Below are 20853 nucleotides of genomic sequence, written 5' to 3'. Positions count from 1 at the left end.
CTCCACATTTGGTGGACATGCCCAAAGATTGTTGACTTCTGGTCGGGGGTCATCTCACAGACTTCAGAGAAGCTGAGCATCAATATTCCTTACACACCCGACATTATGCTTTTCCTACACATCCCAAAAATCAAAGAATCACATAAGCAGGCACTCATGCTGAGCATGATTACGGGGGCTAAAAAACTAATCCCAAAAAAATGGAAAACACAGAATACCCCGACACTAGAGGAGTGGCGGGTAGTGGTAGACGACCTGTTGGTGCTTGAAAGATTGCACTATGTTAAGATTAATCAATTAGTCAAGTATGAAATGATGCTGGCCAATTGGAAGGGGACACCTGTATAAATTGCGGTTCGTACGCGTACATGCACACAGAACTGGGGTTGGTACTGGTTAGGTTTTTTTTTTTTCCCCTCTCCCCTTCCCCTCCCTCTCCACCTTCGTAAACTTTTCTTCTATTTCTTCTCTTTCTTCTTCTCCTTTCTATGGAACTTTTGTCTCATGGCAAATCTTCCAGCACACTTGATATGCTATTTGATTTGTTTAATGTTGGGAAATTACATTTGTTATACTTGAAAAATTGTTGAAAATTCAAGCTTACAGAAATGACACAAGACAAGAACTTGGATAAACTGATTTTCAGAAATATACCTTCATTGGGACTAGTTATTAACCCATGGGTCATTAGTTTGGCTCGAGGACAATCCCTGGACTAAGCCAGTCCGCATGGACCTTTTTTTTTTTTTCACCCAATGTATTATTCATTCTTGCTGTCGTCTTTCTTTTTTTTTTTGTATTGTGCAATGATTGGAACAATAAAGCTTGTTTGAAAAGGAAAAAAAAAAAAAGGGGACATTCTAAACGAAAACGTACATGTTTTAATTTGTTTGCCACTGAGCAGAACATTGCTGGTCTTTTTACAACCATATGTGACTCCAGAGTGGTTCACTGGCATAACCCTGCTTGGGATCTGCAAAGCTTTCAACCCCTAAACAGAGAACTTATGCAGTTAACTCTTTATATGGTTTAAACACATACGTACATATTTTAGACCGGTGCTTAGGACTAAAAGAACGAGGTGTCCAGGGTCTGGAACTGTAGCATCTCGTTATTTTAAAGGCTTTGATGTTTCTTGTAAGTGCAGTTGCATTTGTGCTTTTTAACCTTGATTAATAAAAAGCTACACTTAAAAAAGGAAAAAAAATAAATCAATAAAAAATGTTGAGATCAGAAAAAGAGAAATATGAAAGAAAAATGTTGATGTGAAAAGACAATAAGAAAATATATAGTATGACTAAAAATAAATGGAGATAATAGTAAATAAGAAAGAGATGAACACTCCATAATATATGAAGTAATCATATGTACCTAAGGAAGGAAGACAGAGGGAAGAGGACTCAGAATATCTAGGGAATAAGTAAAGTCCAAAATGAAAAATACATGAGTGGGGACTCTACGGACTAATCAGTAAATAAGTCCAGATCATGTCTCATATTTATTCCCTTAAGAAATTTGGTCTGTAGGGTAAAGATCCAGTAAGCTTCTTTTCTCAGGAGCTTACCAATTTTGTCCCCACCTCTTATGTCTTTACTAATATGTTCAATGCCTACGAAATGAAAGAGGTGCTTGATATATCTACCATGAGAGCAAAAATGTTTTGCCACAGGGGTTCTCAGGGTGTCTTCATCTAATGATAATAAATGTTCCCTGATACGATCTTTGAGGGGGCGTGTGGTGAGGCCTACATATTGCTGGGAACACTGGTGGCACGTAACAAGGTACACTACAAATTGACTGGTACAATCAATTCTCTGTCTGATGGGAAAAACTGTTCCTGTTGTTGAAGATGTAAAGTGGTTTGTTTTCTGTGTGTAGTTACAGCTTTTACATGTGTGGCCACATTTGTAGAAACCTTTGGTAATAGTGAGCCAGTTAGTCCTCTGAGATGGCTTATTAGTGAAATGTTTCCTAACTCTATCTCCCACTGTGCAAGCTTTTTTTAGCCACACACTTGATTTGTTTTCTGGATATGTTATTAAGTTTGTTGTCGCTCTGCAAGATAGGGAGGTATTTGAGTACTATTGTGCAGATATCTTCAAATTGTCTGCTATATTGTGTAGAAAAGACTATATCATTGGAAGGTACTCCTTGGTTATTACTTTTTGATTTATAATTTCTATCGTTTTTATCATTAGAAAATAAAGAGTGTCTGTTAATCTTGCTAACCTCATTGGCTATTTCTGTTAGAGTGTTCTTGTTATATCCCCTTTCTTGAAGGCGGCGAGTAATTAGGTCTGCTTGTATTTTATACTGCTGTAGATCAGAGCAGTTTCTGCATGCCCTGATATACTGGCCTTTTGGGATACCTCTAGTAATATGCCTAGCATGGCATGAGTCAGCTCTAAGGATGGTATTTCAGGCTAGAGTCTTCCTATAAATCGTGGAAGTAATGTTATTGTCATCGATTGATAGTTGTAAATCAAGATATGATAAGGAATTCTATGTATGTGTATATGTGTGTGTGTGTGTGTGTGTGTGTGTGTATGTATGTATATATATATATATATATATATATATATATATATATATATATATATATATATATATATATAATTTGTAGGGGCAGGGAGAGGGTGTAGTCCTGTGTTATAATCTATATACACAAATGGTTAACATTTTTACCATATTCAAAGGATTATTGGTGCAGACCCTCAAAATAACTTTTAACCTTTTAAAAAAGAGAGATAAATGAGAGGTATGATAAACCTCTTTCCCAAAGTAAGGGAAATCAGCACTCTTTTAGCATTAAACCTCTACCTATTAGCCAGAAAATTGGTTCTTTCTCAGATAATGGGCAAATCTCTGAAAGGAAAGAAATGAATAAGGAAGATAAAGAAACATTGGAAGTCTTGGAGACACTTTTAAGGGAGGGAATAGAACAAGATCCAGAAAGTAAGATATCTCAGACAATCAATTCTCCTTTTAAATTAAAGGTTTTTGTTTTTTTGACAATTTTTGTCCCAGGTGGTCAATCTGTTTGTCAAAGCAATTGAGAAAGAAATAGAAACTTTACAGATTGACACTGCTACCAAGGACAACTTGACAAAAAGTGAAAGAAGGGCCCTTAATGAGCTCTCAAGGGCCACAAACCTGATAATTAAGCCAGCAGACAACACTAGTGTTATGAAACATATTATATCATGGAAGGGATACGCCAGTTAGGCATGAGAGATCAATATGAAAAACTGACAGGTAATCCTCTAACCAAAATTCAGAATGAACTATTCAAGATTTTGAATGAAGCTAGAAGAGAAGGGTTAATATCTAATCAAGAATCTGTCTATCTGTATCCTAAAAGTTTTTAACATAATCCCGAAATTACACAAAAACATGAAAACTCACCCTGGGAGGCCCATTGTCTTGGGTATAGGGGGGTATAGGGGGGTATAGGGAGTGCCACAGAAAAAATAGGTAATAACTTTTGCCTGTCTCCATTTAGGAGCATGGGAAATGTGTGATATATATGAGGCACATAGCAGTACCTTTTGATCAGCATGTTTTGTTGTGGGTCAGATATGTTGACGATATCCTGGTACTCTGGGATGGTCCAGAAGAAGTACTAAGAAAGCTTGTCTCTGACCTCAACAATAACTAAATAAATATTTTTCTGACTTAAGAAACAAGCCAGGAGGAGTTGTTATGACTGAAAACTATAGAAAACAAACAAATAGTATTCTGGAGGCCTCAACCATCCACCAGCATTGATAAATGGCATTCCTGTAGGCCAGTTCCTATGAAATTGTTCGCTTCTGCAAAATTTGATAAGCATGCAAGTATGAAAGACAGGTTTCATACAAGAGGTTATTCAAAAAAATGTGTTAAATAAAGCTCTGATTAGAGCAAGAAATACAAGATGACCTGCTGTATAATGAAAAGGTGAAAGAAGAACAGCATGCAATAAGGTTTATCACTACATACAATAATACATGGGAAGATCTGAGAGGCAAACTAAAAAGAATTGGCACATATTGCAGTTAGATGATAAGGTTTGAAAAATAGTGGGAGACCATCCCTAGTAACAGCGAGGAAAGTCTCTAATCTAAAAGATAGGTTTGTAAGAAGCAGGTTCACGAGAAGCCCCTCAATGTCAGATTGGCTTAGAAAAGACAGAGGAGTCAAAGGAAGCCACCCCTGTGGTAAATATGTACTGTCCCTTTATGGAAAGGAGTAAAACATTCCAGGGTAATGGGCACAAAGTTTTTGATATAAGATTCTTTATGAATTGTGATTCAACGGGGGTGGTTTATTTGTTGCACTGCTCCTGTCCCAGATTCTATATCGGGAAAAAAAAAAGCCTGTGTAGGACAGAAGACAGCAACATCGAGATGATGTAACAAATAAAAAGGATACAAATGTTGCAAACACTTTGCCTCTTTTCATAACAGTGAAACAACAATCCTAAAGTTTGTGACTATAAAGGTGATCCCCATGGCAGGGGAGGTAATATTGATAAAAATTATGTTATAAAAAGAGGCAAGGTGGATTTATAGGTTAAGAACAATAAAATAACTTATGGTTTAATGCTAAAAGAGTGCTGATTTCCCTTACTTTAGGAAAGAGGTTTAATCATACCTCTTTCATTTATCTCTCTCTTTTAAAGGTGTGTGTGTGTGTATATGTATATGTGTATATATATATATATATATATATATATATATATATATATATATATATATATAGATATATATCAAGAACAGAAGAGCGCATCCACGACTCAAGGTAAAAATATTAACTTTTTTTTTTAAAAGCACTCAATCTATTGCACCTACAAGAGATAAGTAATAAAAACGCCTTGATTAAAATTAATATATATGCGGCTTCAGGCAGCTTGGCAGATAACGAATACTGCTCTCACTGTATCCACTGCATCCTGGATGCGCTCTTCTGTTCTCGTCTTCCAGTATACCTACATCTAAACACTCCTTAGTGCTCAGTGAATGTGGAAGCTGCACCAGAGACTTTCAACAAAAGGGAGAGCTATCCATCTCATAGGAAGCAGAAATATTACACCTATGTAATCTACCCATACTCCCAGAGCCACAAATATGAGTTTTATGAAAGTGGGTCTTTATTATAAGATTTTTTTATTATAAGATATCCAGAAGGATTAAGTATTAAGTGGGACACCTATCTGGTCTCTACCTAAAATATAGTCTTGAGTACATTCCTGTTATTATGATTTATTAAGGGAATGTTGTACTCCCTGTATTGATTAACTTAAACCGTGTGATTTATCTGTGTCTTTTATTGTACTTTCTAGTGCGCAGCTCATATTTGTTTGTGTGATATATATATATATATATATATATATATATATATATATATATATATATATATATATGTGTGTGTATATATAATTTTTTTTATTAAATAAGCAGACAGAAGAAGCAAAAATGTAAAAATGGAGAATTTAGAAAAAGTATGCAAAGAAGACCAAATAGCTGCCTAGCAAATTTGATCAACTAAAGCCTCATTCTTGAAAGTCCAAGAAGTTGCAACTGACCTAGTAGAATAAGCAGTAATTAGCTGCGGTGGTGCAGATATGCCCACAAATAAGCTCTGAAAAACAAGTGTTTTAACCAAAAGGCTAAAGAAACAGCAAAAGTATTCTGACCCTTCCTGATCAGAAAGAACTGATTTTTTTTCTAAAATCCTTAGTAGCATCAATTAAATATTTAAATGCCCAAACAATATTGAAGTAATGCAAAGATCTCTCAGAAGTTTTCCTAGAATTAGGACACAAAGAAGGAACAACTGAGACCAATTATAGAGGGTTTATGACATATTTTCGATGGGGTGAAAACAAGAATCGTAAACCATACCCCATAAACATCCTTCTGACAAGCACTGTGCTCTGAGGGGACACAGGGCCTCAATATAGACTGAAAACACCTTTCTCTGAAGAATCTTAATTCTTCAACCACCTCCAGCAGAGGCAAAGCAAAGACTGAGGTATGTATGAGATTGGAGGGGTTTTATAGAGCTCTTGGAGTTTGGAATATTTGCATCCTCCTAGTGGTAGGGAAGGGTAATTCCCATGAGTAATGGATCATGGACTCTCACCACCTGTATGAAAGAAATAGTATGTTCAGTATGCAAGACATTGTCCTACTTCCAGTTTTGCCAAGCATTTTGTTGGAAATATAGGTGTTCTGGATATTTAAAGGGAAAGTTGAGTTTTTGAAAGTCTAGCTTATCATATTAGTCACGATTAGTTGCTCTCCTCATAAAATTTCCTGGAATCTGACTTTGGGCCTAATTCTCTAAGAATCTCTGGTGTGGTGAGATTATCCAAGAAGTCTAGTTAGTACTGCAAGGACCTTCAACGAATTTTAGAAAGGCAAATTTTTACTTGAGAACTGCTATTACTATTAAGAGTGTTGCTGTAATTGACCCATTTGCCATCTTACCCACTTGAAGTTTTGCCCCTTACTTTCTCAACACCTTCATCCAATCTCTGGCTATCAGGAAATTGCATACAATAAATTGGTTAAATATAAGACTATGTCCTAAATATTCTCTTTTAAAAGAGATACCATACTCTGTTTATGAAGATTATTCCTTAGATGACTGTTTCTTGACTTGAGATCAGCTGTTTCTTTTCACTGTTTATTATCAGAAATTGTAATAGCTCTTCTATTTGCATATAGGCTTCTTTCTTTAAATTGGTTAGAATGAAAATGTCATCTAGATAATGAAGTACAAAAATTGGTTTCATTTGTATTTTTTGCAAGGAAGAGTAATAGTCCTTGAAGTCAAAGAAATGGCAAATGGATGGACCACAAACTGGTGATGCTGTAGTCCAACTACAAACTACAGATATTGCACATGATTGTCTACCATCGGAATATGGAATAGAAATCTTTGAAGTCCAAGCAAACCATAAGCACTTTATGTTTTCATGATATTGAAAAGAGATGCCATTTTGATTTTTTATGGTCACAAATATCTTATTCAAAGATCTCACATCTAATATAGGTCTGTATGCCCTATTTTTTTTTATTTACCAGGAAAAGCTGAAATTAGAAGTCCTGTCAGCTGGGATACTAGAACTTCCTCAATTACTTTTTACTTCAGCAGGTAATAGTGTATTCAAATATTATGCCTTTTTTTCTTGATCAGCTTAGAGTGGTGAAAGAAGAAAATGTGGACATAGTGCCATATTTTATTTTTTTAAAATATGTGGTTACTTGTGAAAATAAGGTTCAATACCCATTGATCTGAAATTAAATCTACCCAAATGTTTCTGAAACAAGATAACAAGGCAGGGAATGAAATGGCCAATTGAAACATTTTGCTTTATCTGCTTGGAATTTGTATAGCATAGCTAACTGAGTGGCTGCTCTCTGTTGTTGAGTGATTAAATAGTAAAAATTGGTGCCATTTTAACATAGGTGCATACACACATGACCATCTTTATATAGCATCACTTATAAGAAACTCCACAGCCACAAAGAGTTCCCAAAACAGTGTCCTACTCATTTGTCTGAATTAAAGAGTGTGGCCCCATCAACCATCAGCCTGCATCCAAATGTCTATGGCTCCAGCACACTAGTGCCTTAAAGGGACAGTACACTATTAAATTGTTTTTCCCTTAATGTGTTTCCAATTACTTTTTTTTTACCAGCTGCAGAGTATAAAATGAATGAAATTTGCTTTTTTAAGGCTTATTTGTGTATATGAATTAGCTGGTTTTGTGTTTTGAAGCCACAACCTTATGAAATGGGTTGAGCTTGTAGGTATAATTAGATCTCATTACTTTATCACATTGTGTACATATACATGCTTCTTTATCTTATATCTGTCCATAAGCCAATCACCAATACTTGGAGAAAACAATGGAAAATTAACATTGTATTTCCTTTATTTCTTCTATAACCCACTGGGAGTGTAATTTCTTTTACTGGCTTTAACACAGCTTGGCCTCGAGGCCAAAAACTTTCAGGATGGGTGGGGATACCACAGGCTAAATAAACTATTTCAAATGCCAATATAATACACTCCAGCAGGTAAAGTGGATAAGTGGGAACAAATTAAACTATCCCTTTAATTCTCAATAGCACATGAGACTACCACAGGCATGAAAGGGAAAACAGAAGAACCTTGGTCCTGCCTATTTTGTTATGGACAGAACTAACAATGAAGAGGGACAGTGAGCCATCTTTACAGTGATACAAGGGAGTGGTGAATTATGTCCATTCTGCCTTAGGAGGATGACCATTATCTAGGGTAAACCAAGAGAATTATCTTTTTAGAAATCAAAGGACAATGCTGGAAATAAAAAAAAAATGGAAAAGACACCTCTTACTTTATCCGTAGATGTAACTTAAAGGCAAAAGAGCAAGCCTCTGTGGGAAGAGGTGGACACAGCTGTTCTCTTACCTGCAGTGACAAAGAGACCGTTAGAAAAGCCAACATGCCAGCCATGAAAGCATAGCTTCCCAGCAGAAGAACCTTCCTCCCATAGTGCTCTATAAGCAGGCTCTGAAAGGAAAAGCATAATTGTTACACTGGTCAGAGACCTCCATAAAACAACAGTACAATATACAGTGTAATCGGAATAAAAAAACATAGATTTCTGCTGTGTCTGTGTAAGTTCAATTATATAACTGTTTGTTACTCACACACAAGATAACAGCCAGAATCTCGCAGCTCCCCATCCCCAAAGATATGTAAGGAATCTGCGCCGTAGGCAGGCCGGCTGTGAGAAATACACTTGTTGCATAGTAATAGATCTGAAAAGCAAATGTAACTCCTGAGATGTTTGTACTGATTTGGTAATGAATTCACATTTCGCAAATCCTATTCTGAGAGTATGTTTATGGAAATTTTCAGAGCTGAATATCTTCTTGTTCAAGTGAAACACACACACTAAGATCTATGCAAATCCAGATCTTAGTGTGTTTTACTTGCACAAGAGGATATTCAGCTCCATAAACCTCCTACTTGATGAACAAAATTGCTGAATGCACATCTCTGCCTGTTAAAAAAAAAATGATAGATATTATGTAAACGGACCTTTCTAGTGATACTCTATATGGGTATATAAAACAACGGTAAACAGGAACTTAAAGGGATAGTAAATCCAAATATTTTCTTTCATGGTTCAAATAGAGCATGCAATTTTAATCAACTTTCTAATTTACTCCTATTATAATTTTTTTTCTTTGTTCTCTTGATATCTTTATTTGAAAAAGCAGGAATAAAAGCTTTGGTGCCGGCCTATTTTTTGTTCAGTTCCCTGGATAGGGCTTGCTGATTGGTGGCTACATTTAGCCATCCATACCCTTTAATGAAGCTGAAAAGTGGGGTGCGGGAGGAACGTACTCACACACAAACCCAATCGCATTTTCACAAGTGCGCTAACCAACATGAAAATATGAATATTTCACATTCCAATGTTCTTCACATAGAAGAATATGTTTTATTTATTCACCTATATGTATAGATGAGTGTGTGTGTATGTATGTGTGTGTATATATATATATATATATATATATATATATATATATATATATATATATGTATATGTGTGTGTATATACAGGGAGTGCAGAATTATTAGGCAAGTTGTATTTTTGAGGATTCATTTTATTATTGAACAATAACCATGTTCTCAATGAACCCAAAAAACTAATTAATATCAAAGCTGAATAGTTTTGGAAGTAGTTTTTAGTTTGTTTTTAGTTATAGCTATTTTAGGGGGATATCTGTGTGTGCAGGTGACTATTACTGTGCATAATTATTAGGCAACTTAACAAAAAACAAATATATACCCATTTCAATTATTTATTTTTACCAGTGAAACCAATATAACATCTCAACATTCACAAATATACATTTCTGACATTCAAAAACAAAACAAAAACAAATCAGTGACCAATATAGCCACCTTTCTTTGCAAGGACACTCAAAAGCCTACCATCCATGGATTCTGTCAGTGTTTTGATCTGTTCACCATCAACATTGCGTGCAGCAGCAACCACAGCCTCCCAGACACTGTTCAGAGAGGTGTACTGTTTTCCCTCCTTGTAAATCTCACATTTGGTGATGGACCACAGGTTCTCAATGGGGTTCAGATCAGGTGAACAAGGAGGCCATGTCATTAGATTTTCTTCTTTTATACCCTTTCTTGCCAGCCACGCTGTGGAGTACATGGACGCGTGTGATGGAGCATTGTCCTGCATGAAAATCATGTTTTTCTTGAAGGATGCAGACTTCTTCCTGTACCACTGCTTGAAGAAGGTGTCTTCCAGAAACTGGCAGTAGGACTGGGAGTTGAGCTTGACTCCATCCTCAACCCGAAAAGGCCCCACAAGCTCATCTTTGATTATACCAGCCCAAACCAGTACTCCACCTCCACCTTGCTGGCGTCTGAGTCGGACTGGAGCTCTCTGCCCTTTACCAATCCAGCCACGGGCCCATCCATCTGGCCCATCAAGACTCACTCTCATTTGATCAGTCCATAAAACCTTAGAAAAATCAGTCTTGAGATATTTCTTGGCCCAGTCTTGACGTTTCAGCTTGTGTGTCTTGTTCAGTGGTGGTCGTCTTTCAGCCTTTCTTACCTTGGCCATGTCTCTGAGTATTGCACACCTTGTGCTTTTGGGCACTCCAGTGATGTTGCAGCTCTGAAATATGGCCAAAGTGGTGGCAAGTGGCATCTTGGAAGCTGCACGCTTGACTTTTCTCAGTTCATGGGCAGTTATTTTGCGCCTTGGTTTTTCCACACGCTTCTTGCGACCCTGTTGACTATTTTGAATGAAACGCTTGATTGTTCGATGATCACGCTTCAGAAGCTTTGCAATTTTAAGAGTGCTGCATCCCTCATCCATCATCTCACTATTTTTTACTTTTCTGAGCCTGTCAAGTCCTTCTTTTGACCCATTTTGCCAAAGGAAAGGAAGTTGCCTAATAATTATGCACACCTGATATAGGGTGTTGATGTCATTAGACCACACCCCTTATCATTACAGAGATGCACATCACCTAATATGCTTAATTGGTAGTAGGCTTTCGAGCCTATACAGCTTGGAGTAAGACAACATGCATAAAGAGGATGATGTGGTCAAAATACTAATTTGCCTAATAATTCTGCACTCCCTGTATATATATATATATATATATATTTATATGTATAGCTACAAAATATATTAGAAAAAGAAAGACCACAGTAGAGCTGTATGAGTTACTGTGTAAAGATGGGGAATTGCAGCACTCTGTAGAGCTTCATTTTACTTAGGTAGGTGTTTGGTTGAAAGCAATCAAGAAACAAACATGCGGATGCACATAAACTCCGGTCAGCGGCAAATTTATTTACACAGTAACAAACATACTGAAAAGTCATTGCAATTTGTCATGGTATAATAAATTATATTACTACCACTGCAGTGGAATATACATTATCGTAATATATTGCTAAAACAGCTAGTGTAGTTGCAACATGTATATTGATCCTGTAAATCAACCAAAGAAAGATAACTAATAATCATGTGAGATTACTTTTGATCATATATACGACCTGTATGAAAGTCCTCCTTGTGATTGAAAAAGTAGAGAGGAACAAAATATTTCAAAAGAGTCCGTTTCTGCCTGGGCCCAGGTTCCAAGTGAAAGGAAACTTAAGAAAGAGATTTTTCCAGGGCTCATTCTTTGCTTTAAAACATAATCTTTGTTGATGAAACTTGCATGCTAGAACTCCGAGGTAAATAAGTCCTCTCTAGCTAGCATGGATAAATAATATTTTGTTGCAAGATGCCGTTATTACTTACGACCCAAGACAATTGCAGCTTTCCAGGAAACTGCGGTAGGTAGTGGTCCGGGTGTCTGCGTCAACAAGGGATATGAGTCAACAAGAGAGAAGATACCCTCAACGAAATCAGAGAGGGAGAGGGGAGAATCAACGACAAGGAATGAGAAACAGGGGGAGACCATGAAGGAGACCATATCAGGGATATTAAAAACTGAGGTTGAAAGTAATCTACAAATTATAAATCTCTCTTCTTTTAGGTTAAATTTGACTCACATTGAGGTTTTAAAAAAGGGACTAACTTTCTGCCCATCAAACAAACTAGACAAGTTTGAACTAGTGAAAGATCTTCACCTTTTTGCTAGAAAAATAGTTCTAGACTATACTATGCATCAGCATAAATCAGAACAGAGAAAAGATGAGGAAACAATAAAGGTGTTAGAATCCCTCCTGAATGAAAATGAAGATAGGGAGGAATTTGCAAAAGGCTGCAGAAACCTAAAAACTAATCTGCAACCGAAATCAACATATATGCCTTCGTTAGCACAGGTTCCCATTGTTTCAATGTTTGTTAAAGCGGTTGAGAAAGAAATTGAAAAACTATCTGAAGACTGGACTCAGTCTGACAACTTAGTTCTTTTAATGCTTGTCTTTCTTTAAAGCTTAAGTACAGCAAAGGGAGTAATTTATAAGCCAGCTGATAAGGGCGGTAATTTAGTCCTCCTAGATGAGTCTTTTTACCTTAACGAAGTAAAGAGACAACTAAATGATAGATTACAGTATGAAAAACTTTCAAAAAATCCCATGACATCAATGAAATCTAAACTTAATAGAATCCTACAGGATGCTAAGATGGATGGTCTCATCTCTGTAAAGGAATTTCAATTCCTTAGTCCAACTCACCCTGTAATGCCCACTTTTTATGTAATTCCAAAAATACATAAAAATCCTACCAGTCCCCCTGGGAGACCAATAGTCTCGGGGATTGGCAGTATTAGCGAACATATTGGTGAATATGTAGATATCTTTCTCAGACCCTTCCTTCTCTCCCTCCCCTCTTATGTAAAAGATACCCCTGACCTCCTAAGAAAGTTGGATGGTATATCAGTTAAAACAGAAACAATTTTGGTGTCTTTAGACGTTGAAAGTCTCTATTCTTCAATACCGCATACAATAGGGATAGAAGCATCAAAACAATTTCTTAAAAAAAGAGGACCAGAGAGTGATAGACATACTGCTTTTATTGTTGATTTGCTACATTTTATTTTGAATAATAATGTCTTCCAATTTGACAATTCTCTTTATAGACAGGTCAGGGGGACAGCCATGGGAGCAGTTTGTGCTCCGACATATGCATGTCTCCACCTGGGAGCATGGGAGTTGGACATATTTGAAAAATATGGTGAGGTGTTTGACTCCCATGTTTCCATGTGGATTAGGTATGTGGATGACATACTCATGCTGTGGGATGGCCCCCTGGCCTGTCTTCAAGAATTTGTCTCCAATTTAAATAAAAACAACCGTAACATTTTCCTAACGTATGCCTCAAGCACTAAAGAACTGCCGTTCCTAGATATAGTGATTAAAAAAGAAGGTAATAAAATCTCTACTGAGAATTACCGAAAAAGTACAGCAACGAATAGTGTCCTGGAGGCATCAAGCAGCCACCCTGAATCACTGAAGAAAGGCATACCTTTCAGTCAATTATTGAGATTAAGGAGAAACTGCTCCTCCAGGACAAAATTCGATCATCATGCTGATCAGATGTGCCAAAGATTTATAGAAAGGGGATATTCACGAAAATTGATTAGATACACCCTAAATAAAGTGAGGAAAATGAATAGGGATGACCTCCTATATTCAAAAAAAGAGAAAAAAGTTGAAAATAACTTAAGGTTTATTACAACTTATAACTGCCAGTGGCATAATATTCGATCCATATTGGCACAGAAATGGCACATTCTAACACTAGATGAAAAAATAGCAGATAAGGTAGGACAATACCCACTGATGACAGCTAAAAAATCACCAAATCTCAAAGACAAACTAGTCAAAAGTAGATTTGTTAGATCACAGACTGAAACCACCTGGCTAAATAAACATCAACAGGTTAAAGGCATCTATCCTTGTGGACATTGTGTCTACTGTCCATATATCCTAAAAAGTAAAACTTTTTGCACCCACACAGGCAAGAATTTTGAAATAAGACATTTTGCAAATTGCAACACAGTAGGGGTTGTCTATCTCTTACAGTGCTCCTGCCCCCTGTTCTATGTTGGAAAAACGAAAAGAATGTTCAAGGACAGGGTGCAGGAGCACAGGGATGACATTCTCTATGAAAGAGATACAAGTGTAGCTCGCCACTTCAAAGAGGTACATAATAGTAGCACTGTATCTTTAAAATTTATAGCAATTGATAAAGGGATTACAAATGGAAGAGGAGGTGACGAGGACAAGTGTCTTCTTAGAAAAGAAGCCAGGTGGACGTATACACTAAAAACTATGACTCCTACTGGGCTAAATGAAAGAATAGAATATGCCTCTTTTCTGGGCTAATTATTGCAATTCTGAATAACAAAACAAAAAATTATTTGTCTAGCTGATATAATCTCTTGGTCAACAGATAATGACTATCAAGTGAAAGTAAATACTGTTCACTAAAAATTATTGCTCTATTTAAGTTTCCATTTCTCTATGTCTAACCTAGTGTTTTATATGATGGCAATATTTGTATAGCGGAGCACATGATTTCTGTGTCTTTGCGGCAGATTTAAGATGCATCTGTATCAAGTCTAATTCTCCTAGCAATTGGATAGTCTCTTTGGAGGCTTGACTGTTGGAAACCAATTGTAAATGTTCATTTACCGGAACTAAACACACCCCCTTGAGAAAAAAATCCAATAATAGGTAGGAGAATACAGGTGTCAGGTAGTCCTGATGAGGCCCTAGCTTTCGCTGAGCATTGTGGGGCGAAACGCGTGTCGACAGACACCTATCTGTAGTGTACCTAAATTCGGACGAAGGGTATGAAGATAAATATCTGTCACTCGGTGCAGTCAATATCCCTATAAGCAAAGGTGATGTGACTTTGAAGTGGAGACAGCAAACAGTTTGAGGTCGGAAGCACTTGTCATGAAACTTCAGTATCCATATCCGAACGAATCACTGCAGTTCTTGCGGATATAAGGTGGATCCGGAGGTGAGCACAAACACAGATACCTGGACATTTATACAGTCATAGAAGTCTGGAGTGTATTGAATGCAGACACTCGGACCACTACTTACCGCTGTCTTGCGGTTATAAAAGTGGAGCCAGAGGTGAGCACTAACACAGATACCTGGACTGTTGTAACACTACAGAAGTCTGGAGGAGTGTTTTGACGCAGACACCCGGACCACTACCTACCGCAGTTTCCTGGAAAGCTGCAATTGTCTTGGGTCGTAAGTAATAACGGCATCTTGCAACAAAATATTATTTATCCATGCTAGCTAGAGAGGACTTATTTACCTCGGAGTTCTAGCATGCAAGTTTCATCAACAAAGATTATGTTTTAAAGCAAAGAATGAGCCCTGGAAAAATCTCTTTCTTAAGTTTCCTTTCACTTGGAACCTGGGCCCAGGCAGAAACGGACTCTTTTGAAATATTTTGTTCCTCTCTACTTTTTCAATCACAAGGAGGACTTTCATACAGGTCGTATATATGATCAAAAGTAATCTCACATGATTATTAGTTATCTTTCTTTGGTTGATTTACAGGATCAATATACATGTTGCAACTACACTAGCTGTTTTAGCAATATATTACGATAATGTATATTCCACTGCAGTGGTAGTAATATAATTTATTATACCATGACAAATTGCAATGACTTTTCAGTATGTTTGTTACTGTGTAAATAAATTTGCCGCTGACCGGAGTTTATGTGCATCTGCATGTTTGTTTCTTGATTGCTTTCAACCAAACACCTACCTAAGTAAAATGAAGCTCTACAGAGTGCTGCAATCCCCCATCTTTACACAGTAACTCATACAGCTCTACTGTGGTCTTTCTTTTTCTAATATATTTTGTAGCTATAAAAGTTTTTGGGGGTCTGCACCTGATCTAAGAAACGGATAATTACTGCTTGGATCTTAAACAAACAAAATATAATTACTGTTAAATACCTTGTTCTGTTTAAACAGGAAGGTGTCATTATTCCTCTCCCAGTATTTGCTTTGTAATTTATATTTATATGTATATATATATATATATATGTATATATATGCATATATGAATATCTTTTTAAAATACATAGAACATATTCCCCTATGTGAAGAGCAATGGAATGTAAAATATTTACAGTAAATACATAGTTTAAACTTTTTATTAAATATGAATATTACATAAATGTTTACATCTTGCTAAGATTCCCAACTCCACCACTTCTTAATCTACTCCCCTCCCTTCATACACCACACAATGGCACTTCAAACTAGTCATCCCCATTGACACTAAAGGCTGCTGATGAATATTCCACAACACCTGCAAATCGTCCACTTCACCACGTATTATTGAACTGAACTATAAAATACTTCTTCGATGGTACTTAAAGGGACAGTACACTGTAAAATTGTTTTTCCATTAATGTATTTTAGATGACTTGTTATACCAACTGCAGAGTATAAAATATTTGAGAAATTCCATTTTCATGCTTATTTGTGTATGTGAAGTAGCTGATTGATTTTGTGCTTTGAAACCACAGCCTATTACAATGGGTTGAACTTTAAGGTGATATCAGATCTCATTATGTTCTAAGTTTGTGTAAACAGACTTGCTTCCTTATCTTTTATTTGGCTGGAACACCAAAGCTCAATACATAGAGAGAACAATGGAAAATTATCATTTCTCCAACATTGGTGTGTCCGGTCCACGGCGTCATCCATTACTTGTGGGAAATGTTCTCCCCCACAGGGAAAGGCAAGGAGAGCACACAGCAAGAGCTGTCCATATAGCTCCCCCTCTGGCTCCGCCCCCCAGTCATTCTCCTTGCCGCTCTGAACAAGTAGCATCTACCACGGGGATGGCGAGGAGTTTGTGGTGTTAGTTGTAGTTTTTTATTCTTCTATCAAGAGTTTGTTATTTTAAAATAGTGCTGGCTTGTACTATTTACTCTATAACAGAAAAGTGATGAAGATTTCTGTTTAAGAGGGCTATGATTTTAGCACAAGTAACTAAAATCCATTACTGTTACCACGCAGGACTGTTGAAACAAGAGAACTTCAGTTGGGGGTAACAGTTTGCCTTCTAACAACACAGGCTAATGCTAGATGACAGTCATTTTTCCCCTCAGGGGAAACGGTAAGCCATTTTTCTTTCACCTCAGCAAAAAAGATAACAGGCTTCCCCTTTTTGTTTTTTATGCTGGTAGACACTGTTAGGGGCTAAATCGATTGGTTTTTATTACAATATTATACCATTTGAAATATTTTATAAGCTCACATACACTTGGGAACGTTTTTTATTGATCTGGCTTGTTTTAGACACTTAAATCTAGTCAGGAAGGCCCCTTCACTCTAGTGTGCTGAGGGAGGAAGCCTCATTTTGGCACTTCAGCTGTGCAGTTGAATTTCAAGGCAGTGCTTGCAGATTCATGTGAGAGGGTTCTGTGGTTCAGAAAGTGACTCCAAAAGGCTTTTTTCTGTGAATGGTGACCCCTAAGGAAGGTAAAAAGCTGCAGCAAGGCTGTAGCTGGGATTGTGGTGTGTAAAAACGGTTAAATCCAACAATTAGCTCCGGTTTGCTTGTTTTAAGAGCTAGAGTCTCCATATTTGCTGTGCAATACTTTCTAAGCATTAAGACACTGGGGTCCAAATTTCAGAAAAATCGGATATTGCCTTCATAGTTTTTTGAACATTCAGAAATAAATGTGTCATTTTATTATTTAAAGAGACAGTAACGTTTTTGTTTAAAATCGTTTTTATTGCATTGTTTGCCTGCCTAAATCTGTTGTTCCCTAAGATAACCTATGTTCTGTGTGTATAGAGACAAATGTGGTTCCCCCTTCGAGTGTTTGTGATAATTGCGCCATAGCGTCCAAACAAAATCAGGACAGCTCTGTTATTTTTCATAATGTTGCCCAAGATGATTTATCTAATGAAGGTAGTGGGGATAGCTCTACATCCTCTCCTTCTGTGTCTACACCAGCTTTACCCGCGCAGGCGACACCTAGCGCGCCAGTGCTTATTTCTATGCAACAATTATCAGCAGTAGTGGATAATTCTATAGCAAATCTTTTATCCAAACTGCCAGTTTTTCAGAGAAAGCGTGATTGTTCAGTTTTAAATACAGATAAAAAGGATGAACAATCAGACGCTGACGATGCCTTGTTCAGCAAGGGTTCATCCTTCAACCAGCTACGTGTGTTATTACTGTCACTTCAGCAGCCTCCTTTTGGTTCGAAGAACTAGAAAGGTCGCTCCAGAAAGAGACTTCCTATGAAGAAGTCATGGACAGAATTCACGCATTAAAGTTAGCTAATTCCTTTATATTGGATGCCGCCTTTCAAATAACGAAATTGGCGGCGAAAAAACTCAGGTTTTGCTATAGTAGCACGGAGGGCGCTTTGGCTAAAATCCTGGTCGGCAGACGTGTCGTCCAAGACTAAGTTACTGAATATTCCTTTCAAGGGTAAGACCCTTTTTGGGCCGGAATTGAAGGAAATTATTTCAGACATCACTGGGGGTAAGGGCCATGCCCTCCCACAGGATAGGCCTTTTAAGGCTAAGAACAAGTCTAATTTTCGTTCCTTTCGCAATTTCAGGAACGGACCGGCTAATAACTCAACTGCCGCTAGACAAGAAGGTAACGCGGCCCAGCCCAAACCCGCTTGGAAGCCCATGCAAGGCTGGAACAAGGGTAAACAAACCAAGAAACCTGCTGCTGCTACCAAGACAGCATGAAGGGGTAGCCCCCGATCCAGGACCAGTTCTGGTAGGGGGCAGACTATCTCTCTTCGCTCAGGCTTGGGCAAGAGATGTTCTGGATCCCTGGGCACTAGAGATAGTTTCCAAGGGATACCTGTTAGAATTCAAGGGACTTCCTCCAAAGGGAAGGTTCCACCTGTCTCGCTTATCTTCAGACCAGATAAAGAAACAGGCATTCTTACATTGTGTAAGAGACCTATCAAAGATGGGAGTGATAAACCCAATCAGACGCTGACGATGCCTTGTTCAGCAAGGGTTCATCCTTCAACCAGCTACGTGTGTTATTACTGTCACTTCAGCAGCGTCCTTTTGGTTCGAAGAACTAGAAAGGTCGCTCCAGAAAGAGACTTCCTATGAAGAAGTCATGGACAGAATTCACGCATTAAAGTTAGCTAATTCCTTTATATTGGATGCCGCCTTTCAAATAACGAAATTGGCGGCGAAAAAACTCAGGTTTTGCTATAGTAGCACGGAGGGCGCTTTGGCTAAAATCCTGGTCGGCAGACGTGTCGTCCAAGACTAAGTTACTGAATATTCCTTTCAAGGGTAAGACCCTTTTTGGGCCGGAATTGAAGGAAATTATTTCAGACATCACTGGGGGTAAGGGCCATGCCCTCCCACAGGATAGGCCTTTTAAGGCTAAGAACAAGTCTAATTTTCGTTCCTTTCGCAATTTCAGGAACGGACCGGCTAATAACTCAACTGCCGCTAGACAAGAAGGTAACGCGGCCCAGCCCAAACCCGCTTGGAAGCCCATGCAAGGCTGGAACAAGGGTAAACAAACCAAGAAACCTGCTGCTGCTACCAAGACAGCATGAAGGGGTAGCCCCCGATCCGGGACCAGTTCTGGTAGGGGGCAGACTATCTCTCTTCGCTCAGGCTTGGGCAAGAGATGTTCTGGATCCCTGGGCACTAGAGATAGTTTCCAAGGGATACCTGTTAGAATTCAAGGGACTTCCTCCAAAGGGAAGGTTCCACCTGTCTCGCTTATCTTCAGACCAGATAAAGAAACAGGCATTCTTACATTGTGTAAGAGACCTATCAAAGATGGGAGTGATAAACCCAGTCCCCTCCGGGGAACAAGGTCTAGGGTTTTACTCAAACCTGTTTGTGGTTCCCAAAAAAGAGGGAACTTTCAGGCCAATTCTGGATTTAAAGATATTAAACAAGTTCCTCAGAGTTCCATCCTTCAAGATGGAAACCATTCGGACAATCTTACCAACAATCCAGCAGGGTCAATTTTTGACTACCGTGGATCTGAAGGATGCGTATCTGCATATCCCAATCCACAAATCTCATCATCAGTTCCTGAGGTTCGCCTTTCTGGACAAACATTACCAGTTTGTGGCTCTTCCATTCGGTTTAGCCACCGCTCCCAGAATCTTCACAAAGGTGCTAGGGTCCCTTCTAGCGGTCCTAAGACCGAGGGGCATCGCTGTAGCACCTTATCTAGACGACATCCTAATCCAAGCGTCGTCTCTTTCCAAAGCGAGGGCTCATACAGACATTGTGTTGGCTTTTCTCAGATCTCACGGGTGGAAAGTGAACATAGAAAAAAGTTCACTGTCACTGTCCACAAGGGTTCCTTTTCTGGGAACAATAATAGATTCTGTGGAAATGAAGATCTTTCTCACAGACGTCAGAAAGACAAAGCTTCTAAAAGCTTGTCGAGTTCTTCACTCTATTCCTCAACCCTCCATAGCTCAATGCATGGAAGTAATAGGACTAATGGTAGCAGCAATGGATGTGGTTCCTTTTGCTCGAATTCATCTAAGACCATTACAACTGTGCATGCTCAATCAGTGGAATGGTTGTCTCTCCAAATTCAAGTAGACCAGGTAACCAGGGACTCACTTCTCTGGTGGTTGACCCAGGATCACCTGTCTCAGGGAATGAGTTTCCACAGACCGGAGTGGGTCATCGTCACGACCGACGCCAGCCTCTTGGGGTGGGGCGCGGTCTGGGACTCTCTGAAAGCTCAGGGCCTATGGTCGCGGAAAGAGTCGCTTCTCCCGATAAACATTTTGGAACTAAGAGCTATATTCAATGCGCTCCTGGCTTGGCCTCAGCTAGCGGAAG

The 20853-nt window shown here is 38.2% G+C and overlaps 1 protein-coding gene across 1 annotated transcript in view; it reads right to left on the bottom strand.

Moving 5' to 3' along the window:
- Positions 1-20853, bottom strand: part of LOC128646979 (solute carrier family 2, facilitated glucose transporter member 11) — a 208966-nt gene that overhangs the window by 78791 nt on the left and 109322 nt on the right. The window contains exons 10-11 of the mRNA XM_053699790.1: positions 8688-8798; positions 8446-8547 (exon numbers count right to left, since the gene is read on the bottom strand). Of these exons, the coding sequence (XP_053555765.1) occupies positions 8446-8547; positions 8688-8798 (213 nt within the window). The remainder of the gene's footprint in view (positions 1-8445; positions 8548-8687; positions 8799-20853) is intronic.

The sequence above is a fragment of the Bombina bombina genome, chromosome 2 (assembly GCF_027579735.1).
Source record: "Bombina bombina isolate aBomBom1 chromosome 2, aBomBom1.pri, whole genome shotgun sequence".
NCBI classification, from domain to species: Eukaryota; Metazoa; Chordata; class Amphibia; order Anura; family Bombinatoridae; genus Bombina; species Bombina bombina.
This window is presented reverse-complemented; position numbering and strand designations above follow the sequence as displayed.